The sequence below is a fragment of the Periplaneta americana genome, chromosome 2 (genome assembly GCF_040183065.1).
Source record: "Periplaneta americana isolate PAMFEO1 chromosome 2, P.americana_PAMFEO1_priV1, whole genome shotgun sequence".
In the NCBI taxonomy this organism is placed as follows: domain Eukaryota; kingdom Metazoa; phylum Arthropoda; class Insecta; order Blattodea; family Blattidae; genus Periplaneta; species Periplaneta americana.
The window spans coordinates 7,122,832-7,140,183 of NC_091118.1; the positions used below are offsets into that span (position 1 = coordinate 7,122,832).

The following is a 17,352-nucleotide window of genomic DNA, read 5'->3' on the forward strand; positions in this document are numbered from 1 at the left end:
CAGTAGTAGTGACAGTAGCCATAACTACAGTAATGTCATTAGTAGTGACAGTAGCCATAACTACAATAATGTCAGTAGTAGTGACAGTAGCCATAACTACAATAATGTCAGTAGCAGTGACAGTAGCATAACTACAATAGTGTCAGTAGTAGTGACAGTAACATAACTACAGTAATGTCAGTAGTAGTGACAGTAGCCATAACAGCAATAATGTCAGTAGTAGTGACAGTAGCCATACCTACAGTAATGTCAGTAGTAGTGACAGTAGCATAACTACAATGTCAGTAGTAGTGACAGTAGCCATATCTACAGTAATGTCAGTAGTAGTGACAGTAGCCATAACTACAATAATGTCAGTAGTAGTGACAGTAGCATAAATACTATAATGTCAGTAGTAGTGACAGTAGTATAACTACAGTAATGTCAGTAGTAGTGGCAGTAGCCATAACTACAATAATGTCAGTAGTAGTGACAGTAGCCATAACTACAGTAATGTCAGTAGTAGTGACAGTACACAACTACAGTATTGTCAGTTATTGTGATCCTAGACATAATAATGTCGGTAATAGTGATAGCAGATGGTGAATCTGATCAGAAAGAGAAAAAGGAATTGGTTGGGTATAGTGACTCGGTTTTTGTTACAGTGCAGTATTTTTTCACTTTTAATTTAATTTTAATTTAACGGCTATATAGCCAGGTACAGAAATAATGCTCAGTACAATACTGTAAATTATTTCCTGCAAAAATAGTGTAAAAGTGTTTTCCTCTGTAAGATGTTTAATGATACTGCAACATTTTTCAACAACATTTTTATGTCCGTGTTAGCCTAGTTTTCAGTTATCCGAGGAGGCGAATAATCGGGGTTCTACTGTATTAGTGGTAGTGTTGACAGTGTCCGTCATTGCTGTTTAACTGTAACCATGGCAACAGGTCGTACTTACTGCTTCCTGCTGGCGCCTCTTCATTATTTTGGGCAGTAGATATCGTTTGAGGCTTGTCGTCGGTTGCTTGCTTGCCTGTAACAATAATAATTCTGAATTAGAGGAAGCTCAGCTGGTTAGGTGACAATCTGACTTGAAGCTACAGCTTTCACGAATGAATGTAGCTGATGGCCCGATGTACAGCTGTCAAAAAAAAAAGTGGCCGCACTCGTGAACAGCGAATATTTTCAAAGTCCACTTCGGGTCGCGGCGATGTTACACGATGTATGTGCTTGTACAAGCAGTTCCGGAACTATGAAAGTGTTCCATATCTACGCCTCGTGGACCAGTGGTAGAGTGCTTGTTTAATAATTCAAAGGTCGTGTGTTCGGGCCTTCTTCAAGTTTTCATTTTATTTTTTAATCTTTCTTTAGCGATGTAAATGATATTCAAATTATCATTTATATCCAGTTATCGTTCTTTATGGATATCACGTTATTTATATTTTGTTATCGTTCTTTAGAGATATGAACAAAATTCAGGTCATCATTTGTATTCTGTTATCGTATTATAACGATATGAATAATAATTATTATTGTATTTCCAATGGGGGTTAGCCGTATTTTACATATGTATGTTAGGGCTATAGTTTTATACACAAAAAAGATAAGCATAAAGAGAAATGGAAAAGAAAATTAAATTAGCTTACGCGATGTAAACAAAACATAAACAATCCGTAAATTAGGCATTGCGATTGCAAAATAAATATCAGGTATCAATTTGAAACATACAAAAACATTAACAACACACATACCTAACACTTCTATAACACAAATATGCAGCTTTCCGTACCATACATCATAAATTAATACACAATAGTCACACAGACACAATCAAACTATAATTACGACATTGCGACGACATTAAGCATCCCATAACTGACTCACATACATAACAAATCAAGCATCCGTTACAACACATACACTTCAACATAGTAACCACACTTTTAAAAGTTACAAATTTGGCTCCAAGAAGAATAAATAGGACACTGTTACTAATTACTATTCTTCTACAATTCCTTAAATACATCTGTAATAAATCTGTGAAATTCCGATATGAATAATATTCAGGTTTTTTATATTGTTATCGTTCTTTAGCGATTTAAATAATATTCAAGTTATCATTTATATTCTGTTTTCCTTCATTAGCATTATAAAACAATATTCAAGTTATTTATATTGTTATTGTTCTTTCGCAATATATTAATTAAACAAACCGATATTTATCATTTATATTCTGTTATCGTTCTTTAGTGAGACTGTATAAATAATATTCAAGTTATTTATATTGTAATCGTTCTTTAGCGATATAAATAACATAAATTTAATATTAGGTTTGGAAAAATCCAGTTGCATAATACTGGTATTAGTTTTTCTTTTTGTATTATTACATACAATTGAACCACAATAAAATGAAAAGGAGTAACGAGGAATTGAACCTGAGACGTTGACATCTAAATTCCGACGTTCGTCCGCTGAGCTACGAGAGCAAAAGTGTGGAAACATTTTTGGAAAAATTGGCCCAATCACACTCTAAGATCTTCTGATGATTCGTAGAAGCTAGTCCAGGATGCGGCGGGCAAAGGCTAATTGAGATTTCCCGGTCTCTGACCGGGTCAAACATCCTGATAGAATTAATATTTAACCCTTGCCGTGACTTTCGGTGAAGTCCGGAGGGCCCAATTAGTCAAATCCACTCTCCTCATCTCCACGCTTGGGCCCCTTGGAATTTAATAAAATGCGAAAGAGATTGTGGTGTGCGGAAAGCAACGGGATGTTACCGCATTTAGGCCTATCCTTCCTAAGAAAACTGCAAACATGAACAAAGGAAGCTTTTAATAGAAGAAGAAGGATCTTCTGCGGACCTCTGGAAAAAGAACTAAGGAAGAGACTAGTGAAGTGCTTTGTGTGGAGTGTGGCATTGTATGGGGAAGGAACATGGACATTACGACGAAATGAAGAGAAACGAATTGAAGCATTTGAAATGTGGATGTGGAGAAGAACGGTGCGTGTAAAGTGGACAGGCAGAATAAGAAATAAAATTGTGTTTGAAAAAGTGAGTGAAGAAAGAATGATGCTGAAAATGATTAGAAAGAGAAAAAGGAATTGGTTGGGTCTCTGGTTGAAAAGAATAATGGACGACATTAGGATATGTGGATCATATGCGGAGACTAAGAGGAAGGCAGAAAATAGGAAAGATTGGAGATTGCTGGGTTTGCAGTTAAAGACCTGCCCATGGACAGAACATTTATGTGTGTATGTTCAGAATGCCTGGAATATCGTGTCTAAGAACAGTCGCTATTTGCAAAGACTAGTCAATTCCATGCCCACTCGACTGCAAGATGATCGAGATAAGAGGAAGATAGACTAAATATTGAATTGTGGCTTTTTGTTTTGTTTTTTGAACGCTTAATTGTTTGAATATTTTAAGGCCGACGCCAGTAAATTTGTTATGTTTATGCCACGAAAGATATTTTATTGAGAATAAAATCTTTTTTCTTTCCATTTGCAGCCACAATATCATAATGATAATGATAAAGTCATGGCATAATATATTAATGAACCTGATGTTAATTACTAAAATAATCATAAAAGAAAAAGGAGCCATTATGTCTAGTTTGTCTCTCTCAAAAACAGAACAAAAAAGGACATAAAAAGCACGAGGTTGTAGTCGAACGCAGGACCTCATGAATAAGACGCCTGAATGCTACCATTATGCTATCGAATAACACACAGTATACTTCAATTATAACTGTAGATATCAGGCAACGTGGTCCAACAACATGTAACATCGCCTGTCTCCGAATTGTAGCGAAGATACCCGAAGGGAACTTTGATACAGGAGAGCGGCCACTTTTTCTTTTGACAGCTGTACAGCGTCGGGAATACAGGCAACAGCTGCCAGCGGCTACGAATAATGCTCAGGTGGAAGCTTTTACGTCATGTAAACCCTCATCCTAAGTAGGCCTAATGCTTTTCGTAAGGTTTTTAAACAAATGTTATGATGACATCTGAGAGAAATTGCCACAACATAATCTGCATTTTCGTATGAGGTGTTCAGAAATGCGTCACAGATCCATTACCGTTCCCAAACATGATCTGAATTTTGATTATAAGCCCTAAAGAAATAGACCGCGGATCATCTACCCAACAGATATGTAATTCAGATTCCCATGAAAAGCCCGAAAATAAATGGCCCAATCTAGACCAATGAGACCAGAACTTCTTAAAGGCGAGACTAACTTTTGGGCAAGAATTTGTTTGCGACACCCAACTACCATACCGAGAGGGTAGTTAACCTTATTCGAAAAAACAAACTACTGTAAAAAAAATCATAATTTTACTCAAAACCTGTGAATACAATTAACTTCTAACGTAGCCTAATTATAGGGCCTACTGGAAGTCCACAACTGTGGAGTAACGGTTAGCGCGTCTATCCGCGAAACCAGGTGACTCGGGTTCGATTCCCGGTCGGGGCAATTTACCGGTTTGAGGTTTTTTCCGGGCTTTTCCCTCTACCCAATATGAGCAAATGTTGGGTACTTTCGGTGTTGGAACTTGGACTCACTTCACCGGCATTATCACCTTCATCTCATTCAGACGCTAAATAGCGTAAGATGTTGATAAAGCGTCGTAAAATAACCTACCAAAGTGAAGCCTACTTGAAAGACAAGAAATCGGAATATGGCAATCTATATTCCAATTATTATCTTTGGCTTCTTAAATTGGCCTTCCCTGGTGACAATTGAACACTTTAAACAGGCTATTAGTTTGCATGGCCAAACTGTTAACATACAGATAAAATCAACGCATTTACATACAAGCAAACTTTATATCTAGTCGAAATCACATCACAAAAGAAACGTGAAGGATAAACATGGAAGAAGTCAAGAAAAATTTAACGTCGTACCGCATGATATAACAAGTCCTGAGTTTGTGTCTGTGGACATGCAGTTGAGTTTAGGCCTACACAATTTTAAACAACAGCTAATTGAGTATTTTCAGGAAGAATTTCAAAACAATTATCACAGTCAGAGATGGATATGGAATTTGCTTCGAGACAGTTGCGTTCTAATGGTTCACATTTTACATGATAGTCAGGAAAGAGTCATTGAAATATGCAGCCCTGCCTACATGCGAAAACGAACTGAGACGGTAGAGCAAGTGGACAGCTTCAATACTTGGGGTGTGCTATAAGCAGTAACATGAGCTGCGGGACTCTGGAAAAAGAAATAAGGAAGACACTAGTGAAGTGCTTTGTGTGGAGTTTCGAACTTTGTTGGCCTGAAACATGGACATTACGACGAACTGAAGAGGAGCGAATGGAAGCATTTGAAATGTGGATGTGGAGAAGAATGGAGCGTGTGAAATGGACAGACAGAATAAGAATTAGGCTGTGTTGGAAAGAGTGGGTGAAGAAAGAATGATGCTGAAACTGATCAGAAAGAGGAAAAGGAATTGGCTGGGTCACTAGCTGAGAAGAAACTGCCTACTGAAAGATGCACTGGAGGAAATGGTGAACGGGAGAGAAATTTAGGGCAGAGGAAGATAACAGAACATAGACAATTTTAATTAGTCCTGTCAATCGATTGAAATATGTATTTAATCCATTAACGATTTGAATTTAATCGATTAATTGAGTTTTGGTCGGTTTGAAAAAAAAAATTAATACACTGTAATACAAAATTATTGTTAAATTAATTTGTGTTTGATCATAAGCATAAGTATAAAATGTAGTACGCATATATAAGCTTATGTAAATACTGTATCGTTGTATTACAAAACAATACTATTTTAGTTATTTACTAACATATTTATTATGTAGGCTTGTAATTTATTGTGTCAGTTTCTCCGCGAATTTTTGAGATAAGCAAAATAAAAAAGTATGAAGGCTCACCTAGTTAATACTGCTTCATCCATGATTTTAAACATGTGAGTGCATTCACATGCTCCGAATTAAGTGCAAGCACTTCTCCACGATCGTTCAATTTAAATCCAAACGTTTCACCGAGTTTACTTCTAAAATTCTCATAAGCCTATGACATAATGGAGTTTTCGCTTTTTGTCATAGGCCATAGAAATCTGATTTTTTTCTTTAGCAAACTAAACAGACAAGTTATATCTAGAAACTCAGTAAAGAAACTGCAACTGAACTGCAGACTGGCCGCAATTGTAATCGGGTTACACAATTTTAGAAAGATAAGAAAAGTTACTCTCTCACTTACACACATTGCAGCCATGGCTAAGGGATGAGGCGGGCGAATCCCAGAAAAGTATGTATTTCATATGCTAGGAAGACGAGTTGACAAACTTACTAAGGGTTTCGCATTGTTTCACCATTCGATAGGGGTAGATCACGTGACTGTCTTCACATCTTAATCTCTTTCTGAAGTGTTTGTGCAAAGATTTGGCGTAGCCTATGCTACCAGTTGCCTACTTTGCAGTTATAAATTAGCGGTATTATCGTGTATGAAGTAAGCAACTTCTTAGAGCTGAATATTGTCGGAATTTTTACTCTGAGTTTGCCCTAACAAAATAATAATTAATGTCAAGTGCAACCGTGTAACAGTGGTACTAACAGTGACAGTAATAGTGATAGTTGTAGTGGTGGCAGTTCTATTCTGAAAACTGAAATTAAATTTGCCTGCCAACGGCAGCTGATCGCAATCTGTGTTGTACCAGTTTGTATCAATCATTGCTCATTAACTGTAACCATGGCAACAGCTCACACTTACTGCTGTCTTCTGGCCCTCTGCCATCTTCTTCAATTCCTCCTCCATCGCTTCCAGTTCTGCTCTCAGGAGTTCAAGTTCTTCCTCTTTACTCTGCAATTAAAAACAAATCTGGTTCAGAGGAAGCTCAGGTGGATGTGTGGTAAATTGACTAGAAACATGATTACCATGCTGATTATATTATTATTATTATTATTACTATAATAATTATTATTATTATTTGATATGCAGCCATGCTCAACACAGAAATACCCTATGCTGTAACTGAATGAAGCTCGTACACTCCCTCTTATCTGTAACCATGGTAACAGCTCACACTTACTTCTTGCAGCTGGTGCCACATCCCTCGCTCAGATTCCAAATCTTTTCTGAGGATATGCAACTCTTTCTCGTATCTCTGTAATAAAAACAATTCTAGATTACAGAAAGTTCAGTTAGGTGACGTTTAATTCAAACAGCGAATTACATGAAGGAAAGAAACTGATTGCTCGGTATATGCAGCGGTGATATTCAGCCGGTTCGCACCGGTTCGTTTGAGCCGGTTGTTATATTATTTGTTGGTAATATTTGCAATTACCATGGACATATACCGCATATACTTAACGCAGGTACACATGAGAGAACTGGTTGTTAAACTTTAGGAATATCGCCACTGATATGGTACATCATTCGGAATACAGACAACAGCTGCCAACGTTTAATGTTTAGACAGAGGTTTTCACGTAAGACCCAGTCCAGTTCATCTGTATCAGCAGACCACTCAGGCACTTCAAGTAGGCACACTATCGTTCTGTTAGCAGGATCCTATCCTTTAATCACGTAGATTTCCGGCACTGGACTCGACTCAAGGCATGGTTCTCGATCCTCATATCAACATCAAGCAACTTCTCCAACGAAGGCACAATTTTTTTTCCAGAAGTCAATGTAAATGAGGCTAAATTGAGGCTACCATCCTGGCTATGGTTTTCTTCACGCTTTCCTACAGTGTTAAGGCCATTGTTGTGATGACATGGATTTCCATAATGAGCCTTAGAATTATCAGCAATGGGAGTAATATTAGTAGTAAGAGTAGTACTACAAGTAACAGTGGCAGTAATGTCAGTACTAGTAACATTAACAGTACAATTGACAGTAGCAGTAATGATTGATTCAGTAGTAATAACATTAGCAGTACAAGTGACAGTGCTAAGGGGTTGTAATATCACTAGCAGTACAAATGACACTGGTAGGCTTATTTGCATCAGTACAACTTACACTGGAAACATCATGAAGTAGCTTCTCACGTCGAAAGACTTTTCCTAATGTCCTCCAACTCACTGGAATTTAATACCTGCACTCTCTGCGTTTCGAAGTGCCTGTAGCAGGAGTTGTAGAAAGTCATAGCTTGGATCAATTTACTTCACTCCTTCTATTTCAACCAAGCCGCACGAATGAAGAACAAAATTTGTGCCGACTTAACATTCTTCAGAGATTTGTTGTTTGCAGTTCTTTCGTTGCTGATGAAATTCATTAAATATCCAAACATTCTGCTACAACTGCTATGAAAAAGGACCAGCACTCTTGTTCCTTTTAGATTTCTCCCCCCCCCCCCACTTTTTCTTTCTCAATTGTTCATGGGATTCATACAGAAAAGAAACCTATGACTGCTATGAACAAGGACCAGTACTCTAGATCCTTTCAGCTTTTCCCCCCACTCCCCCCCCCACATTTTCTTCCTCAGTTATTCATAAGATTCATAGGGAAAACAACTATAACGACGATAATGAAAATAATGCAGGAAATGAAGTTGGAGTTCATCTACTCAGCACACAAAACTATGTGTGCAGTCACTGAATGCATTCAACGGAAACCCTCCCCTAACTGTAACCATGGTAACAGCTCATCACTTACCGCTTCCTGCTGGCGTCGCTTCCCTTCCAGTTCATCTCTGAGATTTGCCAGATCTTCCTCTATACACTGTAATCAAAACGAACTGATTCAGAAGAAGCCAAGTTACATCGTCTAAAAGTATAATGGTGTAACAAGAAACAGGAAACAATGATGACTACGATACAGATGGTGATGGTGATTTTGGTAATAATGATGATATAGTAGCCTATATTTCAAATAAGATCACCTCTGTCACACATTACTATGCAGTAAAACAAATTGTACTTAATTATGTAACTTAATTACTGACTGGATCTCAAGGAATCACTTTGGTAAATGTAACCATGGCAACACCATCACTTACTATTTTGCATTGCAGCCGATACTCGTACTCTATCAAATCATATTCCAGCCTTTCCAGCTTTCTTTGTTTAAACTGTAACAAAAAAACTGTTTCAGCGGAAGATCAGCGTTGTGATAGTTTGAGTATAAGTACAAGATTTCATGAAGGCGAAGTGACAACTATCATAATGATGATGCTGATGATTATGCAGTGTTAACAGCACAACTACGCATTGAATGATCGCGGCTCAGGATTGTCTCTGATAAGTGTAACCCTGTTAACAGCTCATCACTTACTTCTTCCTCCTGTAGCCACGACTTTTTCTCCTCCTCGTGTTCCTGCGTCAGCTGTTTGATTTTTTCGTCCTGTAACTGTAACAAAGGCGGGTTCAGACTAGCTGTCACTCAGCTGGGTTTCAGTTTGACAGAAATACGTGTCTGATTATGAACTAATAGAGAGTAACAGACACAATAAACAAATGAAAAGAAATCTACTATAAAGTGAGTACCGGTATGACCTGTATGAAAAATGTATCGTGGGAGGACTTTAAACTTTTGCAAATATGGACCATTACAGGATGAAACATCGATATCTTCCCATACCACATGCCTAGAGGATAAAAGTACTTATATCTTTGAAAATAAACTAAAGTTTTAACTTGCAGAGAGAGACACGATGTGAGCTTTGACAAAGTTATATAGGCCGAATTATTAGGTAACACTTCCGTATAGTACAAAACACTGCATACTGAACAATTAGCAAAGCAACATCTTTAGCACGACTCCTCATAATGATGATGCAGATGATTATGCTGTGTTAAAATCACCAGCACCAAAATCATATCTACGAATTGAATGAAAGGGGCTCAGGATTGCCTCTGATAATTGAGGCGGTGGCCGAAAAAAAGGGTCCATGGGTCTATAGGCCCTTTTTCGGGAGAATGTTTACAATCCACTTGCTTACATAGTTTCGTTGCAATACATTGTAAACAGAGGGCAGGGTAGCTAATTGAATGAACCCATGCACTTTGCGTAGTTGTGGAATGCGGCAGACATCAACACAGTCAGCACTGCAAGCAGTACTGGGTGCTCATTGAAAGTGTGTCATGACGTCGCTGTTGATGAGTCAGCGATTTGAAGCGAGTTTCAGCTTTTGGGTCAGAGAAGTTGCCTATTAATCAAGGCGTTCAATCTGAACTTGAGAACGTGTACGGTATAACTTGAACGTCGTAGCAACAGATGGCGGTCTGTACGGTCTGTGTGCTACCATAACCTCTTTCGGACTGTGTTTTGCGCGGCCAAGTCGCACGCAGGGTATTTGTTATCATCGATTGTGTACGGCAACAATCCACAATACAAATCAAATGCTCCGTGTCCATGTTGACAGTCGAAGTTAATGTCAACAAATACGAAGTAATCGTCTTAACCCTCTCCCCATATCCCGACAGTAAGAAAAACTCACCTTAGTACATGTTTCGAAACAGTTCACATTCCTGCCACTACCGGCGTTACCGTACGTATCGGTAAGTACTCTTCTGAATGAACGCCGTACTTACTAGGCAACTTCTCTGGCACATAAGTAATACACCTCTGCGGAAGTGTAGGAAGATTAAATTCTCTAGGCTCATGGGCTAGCCACATGACGGCATAGAGTGAGCCATGACACACTTTGAACTGAACACCCAGTATAATTGTGTTGTGTGTAGCAGTTGTGATCTGTGTGCGATCTGAATTGTTTCAAAATGGAGAGAAATGAACATAAACGAAAAAGAGGAGACAGGACATGAAAATGAACTTAAAACGAGAAGACAGAAAAATGAATAAACCACATGATACAACGTATGTAACTTCGAAAGGTACTATTGTTGAAGATAAGTTTTTGCACCCATTACCTCTGCTGCCAGAAGGAATGTTTCTCCAAGTTCACTGCTGATGAACAGGAACACTATTCGAAATGTTTTACAGTGGGCAAACAAAGTTACTGCAGGATGCTACAGTGCAAGACTTGTTACGAAAAAATCTACTAGTTATATAAGTAATTTAAATTCCAAAAGCAAGTCGTGAAAATACATGGTCATATTCTCAGAGTCGAGTGGGTGTTCAGCAAGAGGTGTGTTGCCAAATGATTTTGGGAATCTAAAAAATTTCTGCCAAAAAACTGAAATGAATACAAGGGAAATTTTAAAAGATGAAACATTTGAGGAATAAGGGATTCTCATGAAAACAGATCACATAAAATGAACAAAAATATAATGGGACTTACTGCAGTCACACCTACAATCCATTCCACATAGCAAGATCCACTATTGTCCACTAACCCAAACATAAATATTGGGTTATTCTGTGATTATTACAAAGAAAACTTTGGTGAAAAACTGAATGTGAAGTACAATACATATTTCAAATATTTCAAACAGTTGGCTTGACAACATTATTGAAGAGAACAAAGTTGAATTGGGAGAAAACATCAATGAAGATTACTCTCAAAGTGAGTGTGAGTCTATCCAGGATGTGTTCCAAACTCTAAATTGGCTACGGTTTAACGAACGTAGAAATTTTCATTCTCTTGTTCTCCTTTTCCAAGTTCTTCACACCTCTACATCTACCTACCTTGCCTCCCGTTTCAGTTACCTGTCATCATATCATAATCTCTTCACACGCACGCAAAATAGCCGCATACTAGCCATACAAACACATAAGACATCATCGTATTCATCATCATACACAATCTCGCTTTCGCGCTTGTGGAATACCCTTCCCAGTGACATCAGAGACTGTCGGAATTTAGTAGCGTTCAAGAGAAAACTTATTAAGCATTTTCTAACTGCGTAGAGTGGGTTTAATTTTTACTTAGTTAATAAAAACAATTTCTCTCTTCTTAATTTTTACAATGAAGTGTCTAGCTTTTATTAGTCTGTTAATCTTTTAGTACTTTGACTTTTATTGCATTTGTAAATTTAATATTACTTGTAATTATAATTGTAATTGTAGTCTTAATATTGTAGTTGTAATCCCCTGGTAGAGGGGAAGACAAGGCCTGATGGCCTTATCTCTACCAGGTTAAATAAATAAATAAATAAATAAATAAATAAATAAATAAATAAATAAATAAATAAATAAATAAATAAATAAATAAATAAATAAATAAATAAATTGTAAACTGCACTGAGTGTGAATCCATTCTAGATTAATACTAAATAACCTGTAGTCTGTATTCTGTTCCCAATAGATATTCTTGATTCTTACGTATTCGGTACAATTTGTGACGTAACTATGAGATATATGTAAGAAATTTAATTTTACTAAAATGATTATGAAATTGTAAGCATCTGTAATGTTCACTGTTCAATGCTGATATTAAATTTCTGCTAAAATATAATCATATTGAAAATACTTTGATAAAATAAATTTGTTCTCTGAAAAAAGGACCTAAAAATTGTTCAATAAAATATATTTTTATGAACAATACTAACAAAACTTTCCAGACAAATATTATTGTAATAGTATGAAAATTGTTAACTTGATAAAAGTTCATCTCAATCGCAATGACATATAAATAAACCTTTCAATTATTGTTTTCTCGAAACATGACTTTTTCTTATGGTCCTTTTCCCGCCTACCGCCTCAATTGTAACCATGGTAACTTCTCATCACTTACTTTTTCCTTCTGGAGCCACAACTTTTTCTCCTGCTCGTGTTCCTGTATCAGCTGCTGGAATATTTCGTCCTGTAACTGTAATAAAGGCGGTTTCAGACCAGTTTTTATTCAGCTGGGTTCCACTTTGACAGAAAGAAGTTTCCGATAATGTACTAGGACAGAATAACACAATAAACAAATGCAAATATCTAAGCCTACTATAAAGATGCGCATAAAAATGTAACAGCAATGAACATAGTGATGCCATTTGTAGAAACAGCAACGATATTGTATTGTATTGTATTGCATTGTATTGTACTTATTAACATTCCATGGTATTCATACATTGCTTTACAGCTAGAATATGGAGCAAGTCCAAAAACTTAATACTATTATAAAGTCTTAATTTATAGTCACAGTCTAGATCAAATATATACGGACGAGATTTACAATATAGTCTACTAGTACAACACAAAGTTTTAGTATCAATTTCATGAAGCGTTGTTGAATGTCATGAATTCACCTACAGAATAGAAGGCGTGAGAAATTAGGTACTTCTTTAATTTAAATAAAGTAATATCAGTAGTAGTAATAGTAGCAATAACTATAGTAATATCAGTAGTAGTAACAGTAGGGATAACTACAGTAATATTAGTAATAATAGTAGGGTTAACTACAGTAATAGCAGCAGTAGTAATAGTAGGAATAACTACAATATCAGTAGTAATAATAGTAGGGACAACTACGGTAATATAAGTAGTAATAATAGTAGGGTTAACTACAGTAATAGTAGTAGTAGTAATAGTAGGAATAACTACAATATCAGTAGTAATAATAGTAGGGATAACTACGGTAATATAAGTAGTAATAATAATAGGGTTAACTACAGTAATAGCAGTAGTACTAATAGTAGGAATAACTACAATATCAGTAGTAATAATAGTAGGGATAACTACGGTAATATAAGTAGTAATAATAGTAGGGTTAACTACAGTAATAGCAGTAGTAGTAATAGTAGGAATAACTACAATATCAGTAGTAATAATAGTAGGGATAACTACGGTAATATAAGTAGTAATAATAGTAGGGTTAACTACAGTAATAGTAGTAGTAGTAATAGTAGGAATAACTACAATATCAGTAGTAATAATAGTAGGGATAACTACGGTAATATAAGTAGTAATAATAGTAGGGTTAACTACAGTAATAGTAGTAGTAGTAATAGTAGGAATAACTACAATATCAGTAGTAATAATAGTAGGGATAATTACGGTAATATAAGTAGTAATAATAATAGGGTTAACTACAGTAATAGCAGTAGTACTAATAGTAGGAATAACTACAATATCAGTAGTAATAATAGTAGGGATAACTACGGTAATATAAGTAGTAATAATAGTAGGGTTAACTACAGTAATAGCAGTAGTAGTAATAGTAGGGATAACTACGGTAATATCAGTAGTAATAATAGTAGGGATAACTACGGTAATCTAAGTAGTAATAATAGTAGGGTTAACTACAGTAATAGCAGTAGTAGTAATAGTAGGAATAATTACGGTAATATAAGTAGTAATAATAGTAGCTGTACCTATAATAATGTAAGCAGTAGTAACAGTAACAATAACTGCAGTAATGTCAATAACAGTAACAGTAGCGATAAGGGCAGTGATGTGTGTAATAGTTACAGTAGCACTACAAGTAACAGAAGTAGTTGTAGTACTGTTATAACTTACTGTACTAGTACTAGCAGAGTGGCAGTAGCAGTGCCAACAATAACACTAACAGTAGCAGTAGTACTTATAATGATTTTTTTATTTATTTTATTGGGTTATTTTACGACGCTGTATCAACATCTAGGTTATTTAGCGTCTGAATGAAATGAAGGTGATAATGCCGGTGAAATGAGTCCGGGGTCCAGCACCGAAAGTTACCCAGCATTTGCTCATATTGGGTTGAGGGAAAACCCCGGAAAAAACCTCAACCAGGTAACTTGCCCCGACCGGGATTCGAACCCGGGCCACCTGGTTTCGGGCCAGACGCGCTGACCGTTCCTCCACAGGCGTGGACCTTATAATGGTTGTAGCACTGGTAGTAATAAAAGTGGTAATAGCACTAGCATAATACCGATAGTAGCAACGTGGTCTGTTGTGACGAGAATACAGGTCCCCGCATACCGGTAAGGCATCATGTCACAAACACGTTCACCTCTGAGTATTTCTGATAAAGTGAATATTATTCAACGCCTTGAAAACGGCGGAAATATTATGGATATTGCTGGTGAGAGTAAGGTAATATGTTCATTTTTCTTTATTAATCCGTTCATTCATCCAGTCATTCATTCTTTCATTCCTCCTTTCCAGTGGCGGCTCCTGCATATTTCTTAAGAGGAGGAAAGAAGTTAACAGCACTAAATGACACCTTCTTGAGAGAAACATCCTACAAATTAGCCTACATGCATACATGTAAGACCAGATAGTGTTAGGGTTGGCCTTCTCTTTTGTATAGTAATAATCTGTTCTTGTAAACTGAGTTTCCTAAATTGTCCAAAATATATTATGTTTTCACTTCCATTCATTGTTGAATAATTACGCAAATTAACAATTACAAGGAAATTCACAACCTCGTTTCATTTTTCGAGCACACTACAGCATCACACGTGTTGGAAGAGACTAGCTACTAACTCGTAACCGGAACCGTTTTACGGAAATGGAATTGGGAATGGGAAATAATCTGAGGAAAGCGAGAACACTGCACCCACCCACGTGGTCTGTGTTGCCACATGTACATTTTACAAGTTCAGTATCACATGCTTTTGAAGAATGTCAGTTCTTGTAAAGTCATACTATCATTATTGTTCAAACCTGCCGGTGGCCGATTAATTTTTTATGTTAAAAATGATGTAGTTTGGAGTACCTACTTTCAGTTTCAAATATATTTGTACAAAACTGACAACTTGGCTGTTGCCCTGTCTAGTAAACAATGAATAGAAGTGAATTTCAGGGGCCAACTACGTGAAACTACTTCCTCTTTGTTTTACATAAACCCGACTTTAACTTTCAAATATCCACGAAAGTTTCAAACCATGAATAGTAGCCTATATAAAGTGCAATGAATAATATTTTTGATTTATAATTAAAAAAAAGTTTACATGGTGTCTTTCATAGCGTTGCGTTAAAACTGTTTTTGTTGTGTCTCCTCCTAGATGTGTTATAGTCCGGTTGAATGCTGCATCGGTAGGTGGCAGCGGTAGCGAGCTTGCTGCACGACCAGTCGGTTTCTATTTCCCGCCCATGACTGATTCAGAGGAGGATCTCCTCCCTCTCCGTTCACTTACTCGCTTTAAAACTCTGCTTCTTTCTCTGGCCGCTAGTGCGCTGTTGTCTATGTGTGTTAACTGCAGTAGAGGAGGAATGCAGTGCCTTTCCTCCACACAGAAAATCTCGCATCCTTTTCACGGTTTTCTACAGCACATGAGCGCGCGTCGTTTAAAACTCGATCAACCGAGTTTTTCTTATAGCTGTGAACTTAAAAATTATCGAATCTTCCTCGAATTTCAAGGCACATGTTTTATTTGGTATTTACTTTCAAAAGAAGAAAATGTGAGGAGGACGTTCCTCCCTTCCCTCCCCCGAGGAACCGCCACTGCTCCTTTCCTTTCTTCATAACTTCACTCACTCACTCACTGACTCACTGTCAGTCACTCATTCCCTCCTTTCTTTACCTATCGACTTACTTATTATGTTATATATATATTTTTTTTATTTATTCAGCACTCATTCTTTACTCATATATTCATTCGTTCACTTATTATTTTATTTTCTGTATATTATACATTCTAGGAAATAAAACTGTATTAACGTTGTATCATATTCGCTTTTATAATGAACTAACAATTCTTAAATAGCCATTCCCGTATCATCGACTTTTTGCTATGCATTACTACTCTTCCTTGACTTTCTTACTCTATCTCTTGCTAAAGTACCCCCAGAATATATTTTTACCCCCCAACTGAATTGCAATTATGCAAGAATTAACAATATACTATGATTGATGTTGTATTATTATTATTATTATTATTATTATTATTATTATTATTATTATTATTATTATTATTATACAATAGTACTCAAGCGATAACAATAGTGATGATTTACGTAAAATGTTATTCAAGCAAGGAAAAACAAGAGTTGATATTGCAAATGAAACTATAATATAACGCAATAATTATCAACAAGTATAATAAAATAAATGTCAGCATTTTTACATACCTAATCAGTGGGATTCGTACTCCTTGAGACAACTATACATACCCCTGGGGATACGTGTACTATAGATTGAATACCACTTTCTACCTAAAGATAAAGCTTGCTGATAGCAGGGGACTTGATCCGGGTAGATGAACAATGACTTCCTACTATATCGACCGAGCAGTGTAGCAGTGGTACTAACAGTGATAGTAGTGGCGGTAGTAATGACACTGGTAGCAGTATTATTAACAATGCTATTTGCAGCAGATGCAGCAGCAGCAGCAGTAGTAGTAGTAGTAGTAATAGTAGTAGCAGTCATAGTAGCAGTAGCGGTAGCAGTAGCAGTAGTAGTACTAGCAGTAGCAGTAGTAGTAGTAGCAGCAGTCGTAGTAGTAGTAGTCGTAGTAGTAGTACTAGCAGTAGCAGTATTCGTAGTAGCAGTAGTAGCAGTATTCGTAGTAGTAGTAGTAGCAGTAGTAGTAGTAGTAGCAGCAGTCATAGTAGCAGTAGCGGTAGCAGTAGTAGTAGTAGTAGTAGTCGTCGTAG

General features: G+C 36.7%; 1 protein-coding gene across 1 annotated transcript in view; it reads right to left on the minus strand.

Annotated features, from left to right (window-relative positions):
- LOC138712340 (golgin subfamily A member 6-like protein 1) overlaps positions 1-17,352 on the minus strand; it is a 37,278-nt gene that overhangs the window by 1,170 nt on the left and 18,756 nt on the right. Inside the window, exons 8-14 of the mRNA XM_069843997.1 lie at positions 12,581-12,655; positions 9,220-9,294; positions 8,945-9,016; positions 8,602-8,667; positions 7,034-7,108; positions 6,715-6,804; positions 942-1,016 (exon numbers count right to left, since the gene is read on the minus strand). Coding sequence (XP_069700098.1) covers positions 942-1,016; positions 6,715-6,804; positions 7,034-7,108; positions 8,602-8,667; positions 8,945-9,016; positions 9,220-9,294; positions 12,581-12,655 — 528 coding nt within the window. The remainder of the gene's footprint in view (positions 1-941; positions 1,017-6,714; positions 6,805-7,033; positions 7,109-8,601; positions 8,668-8,944; positions 9,017-9,219; positions 9,295-12,580; positions 12,656-17,352) is intronic.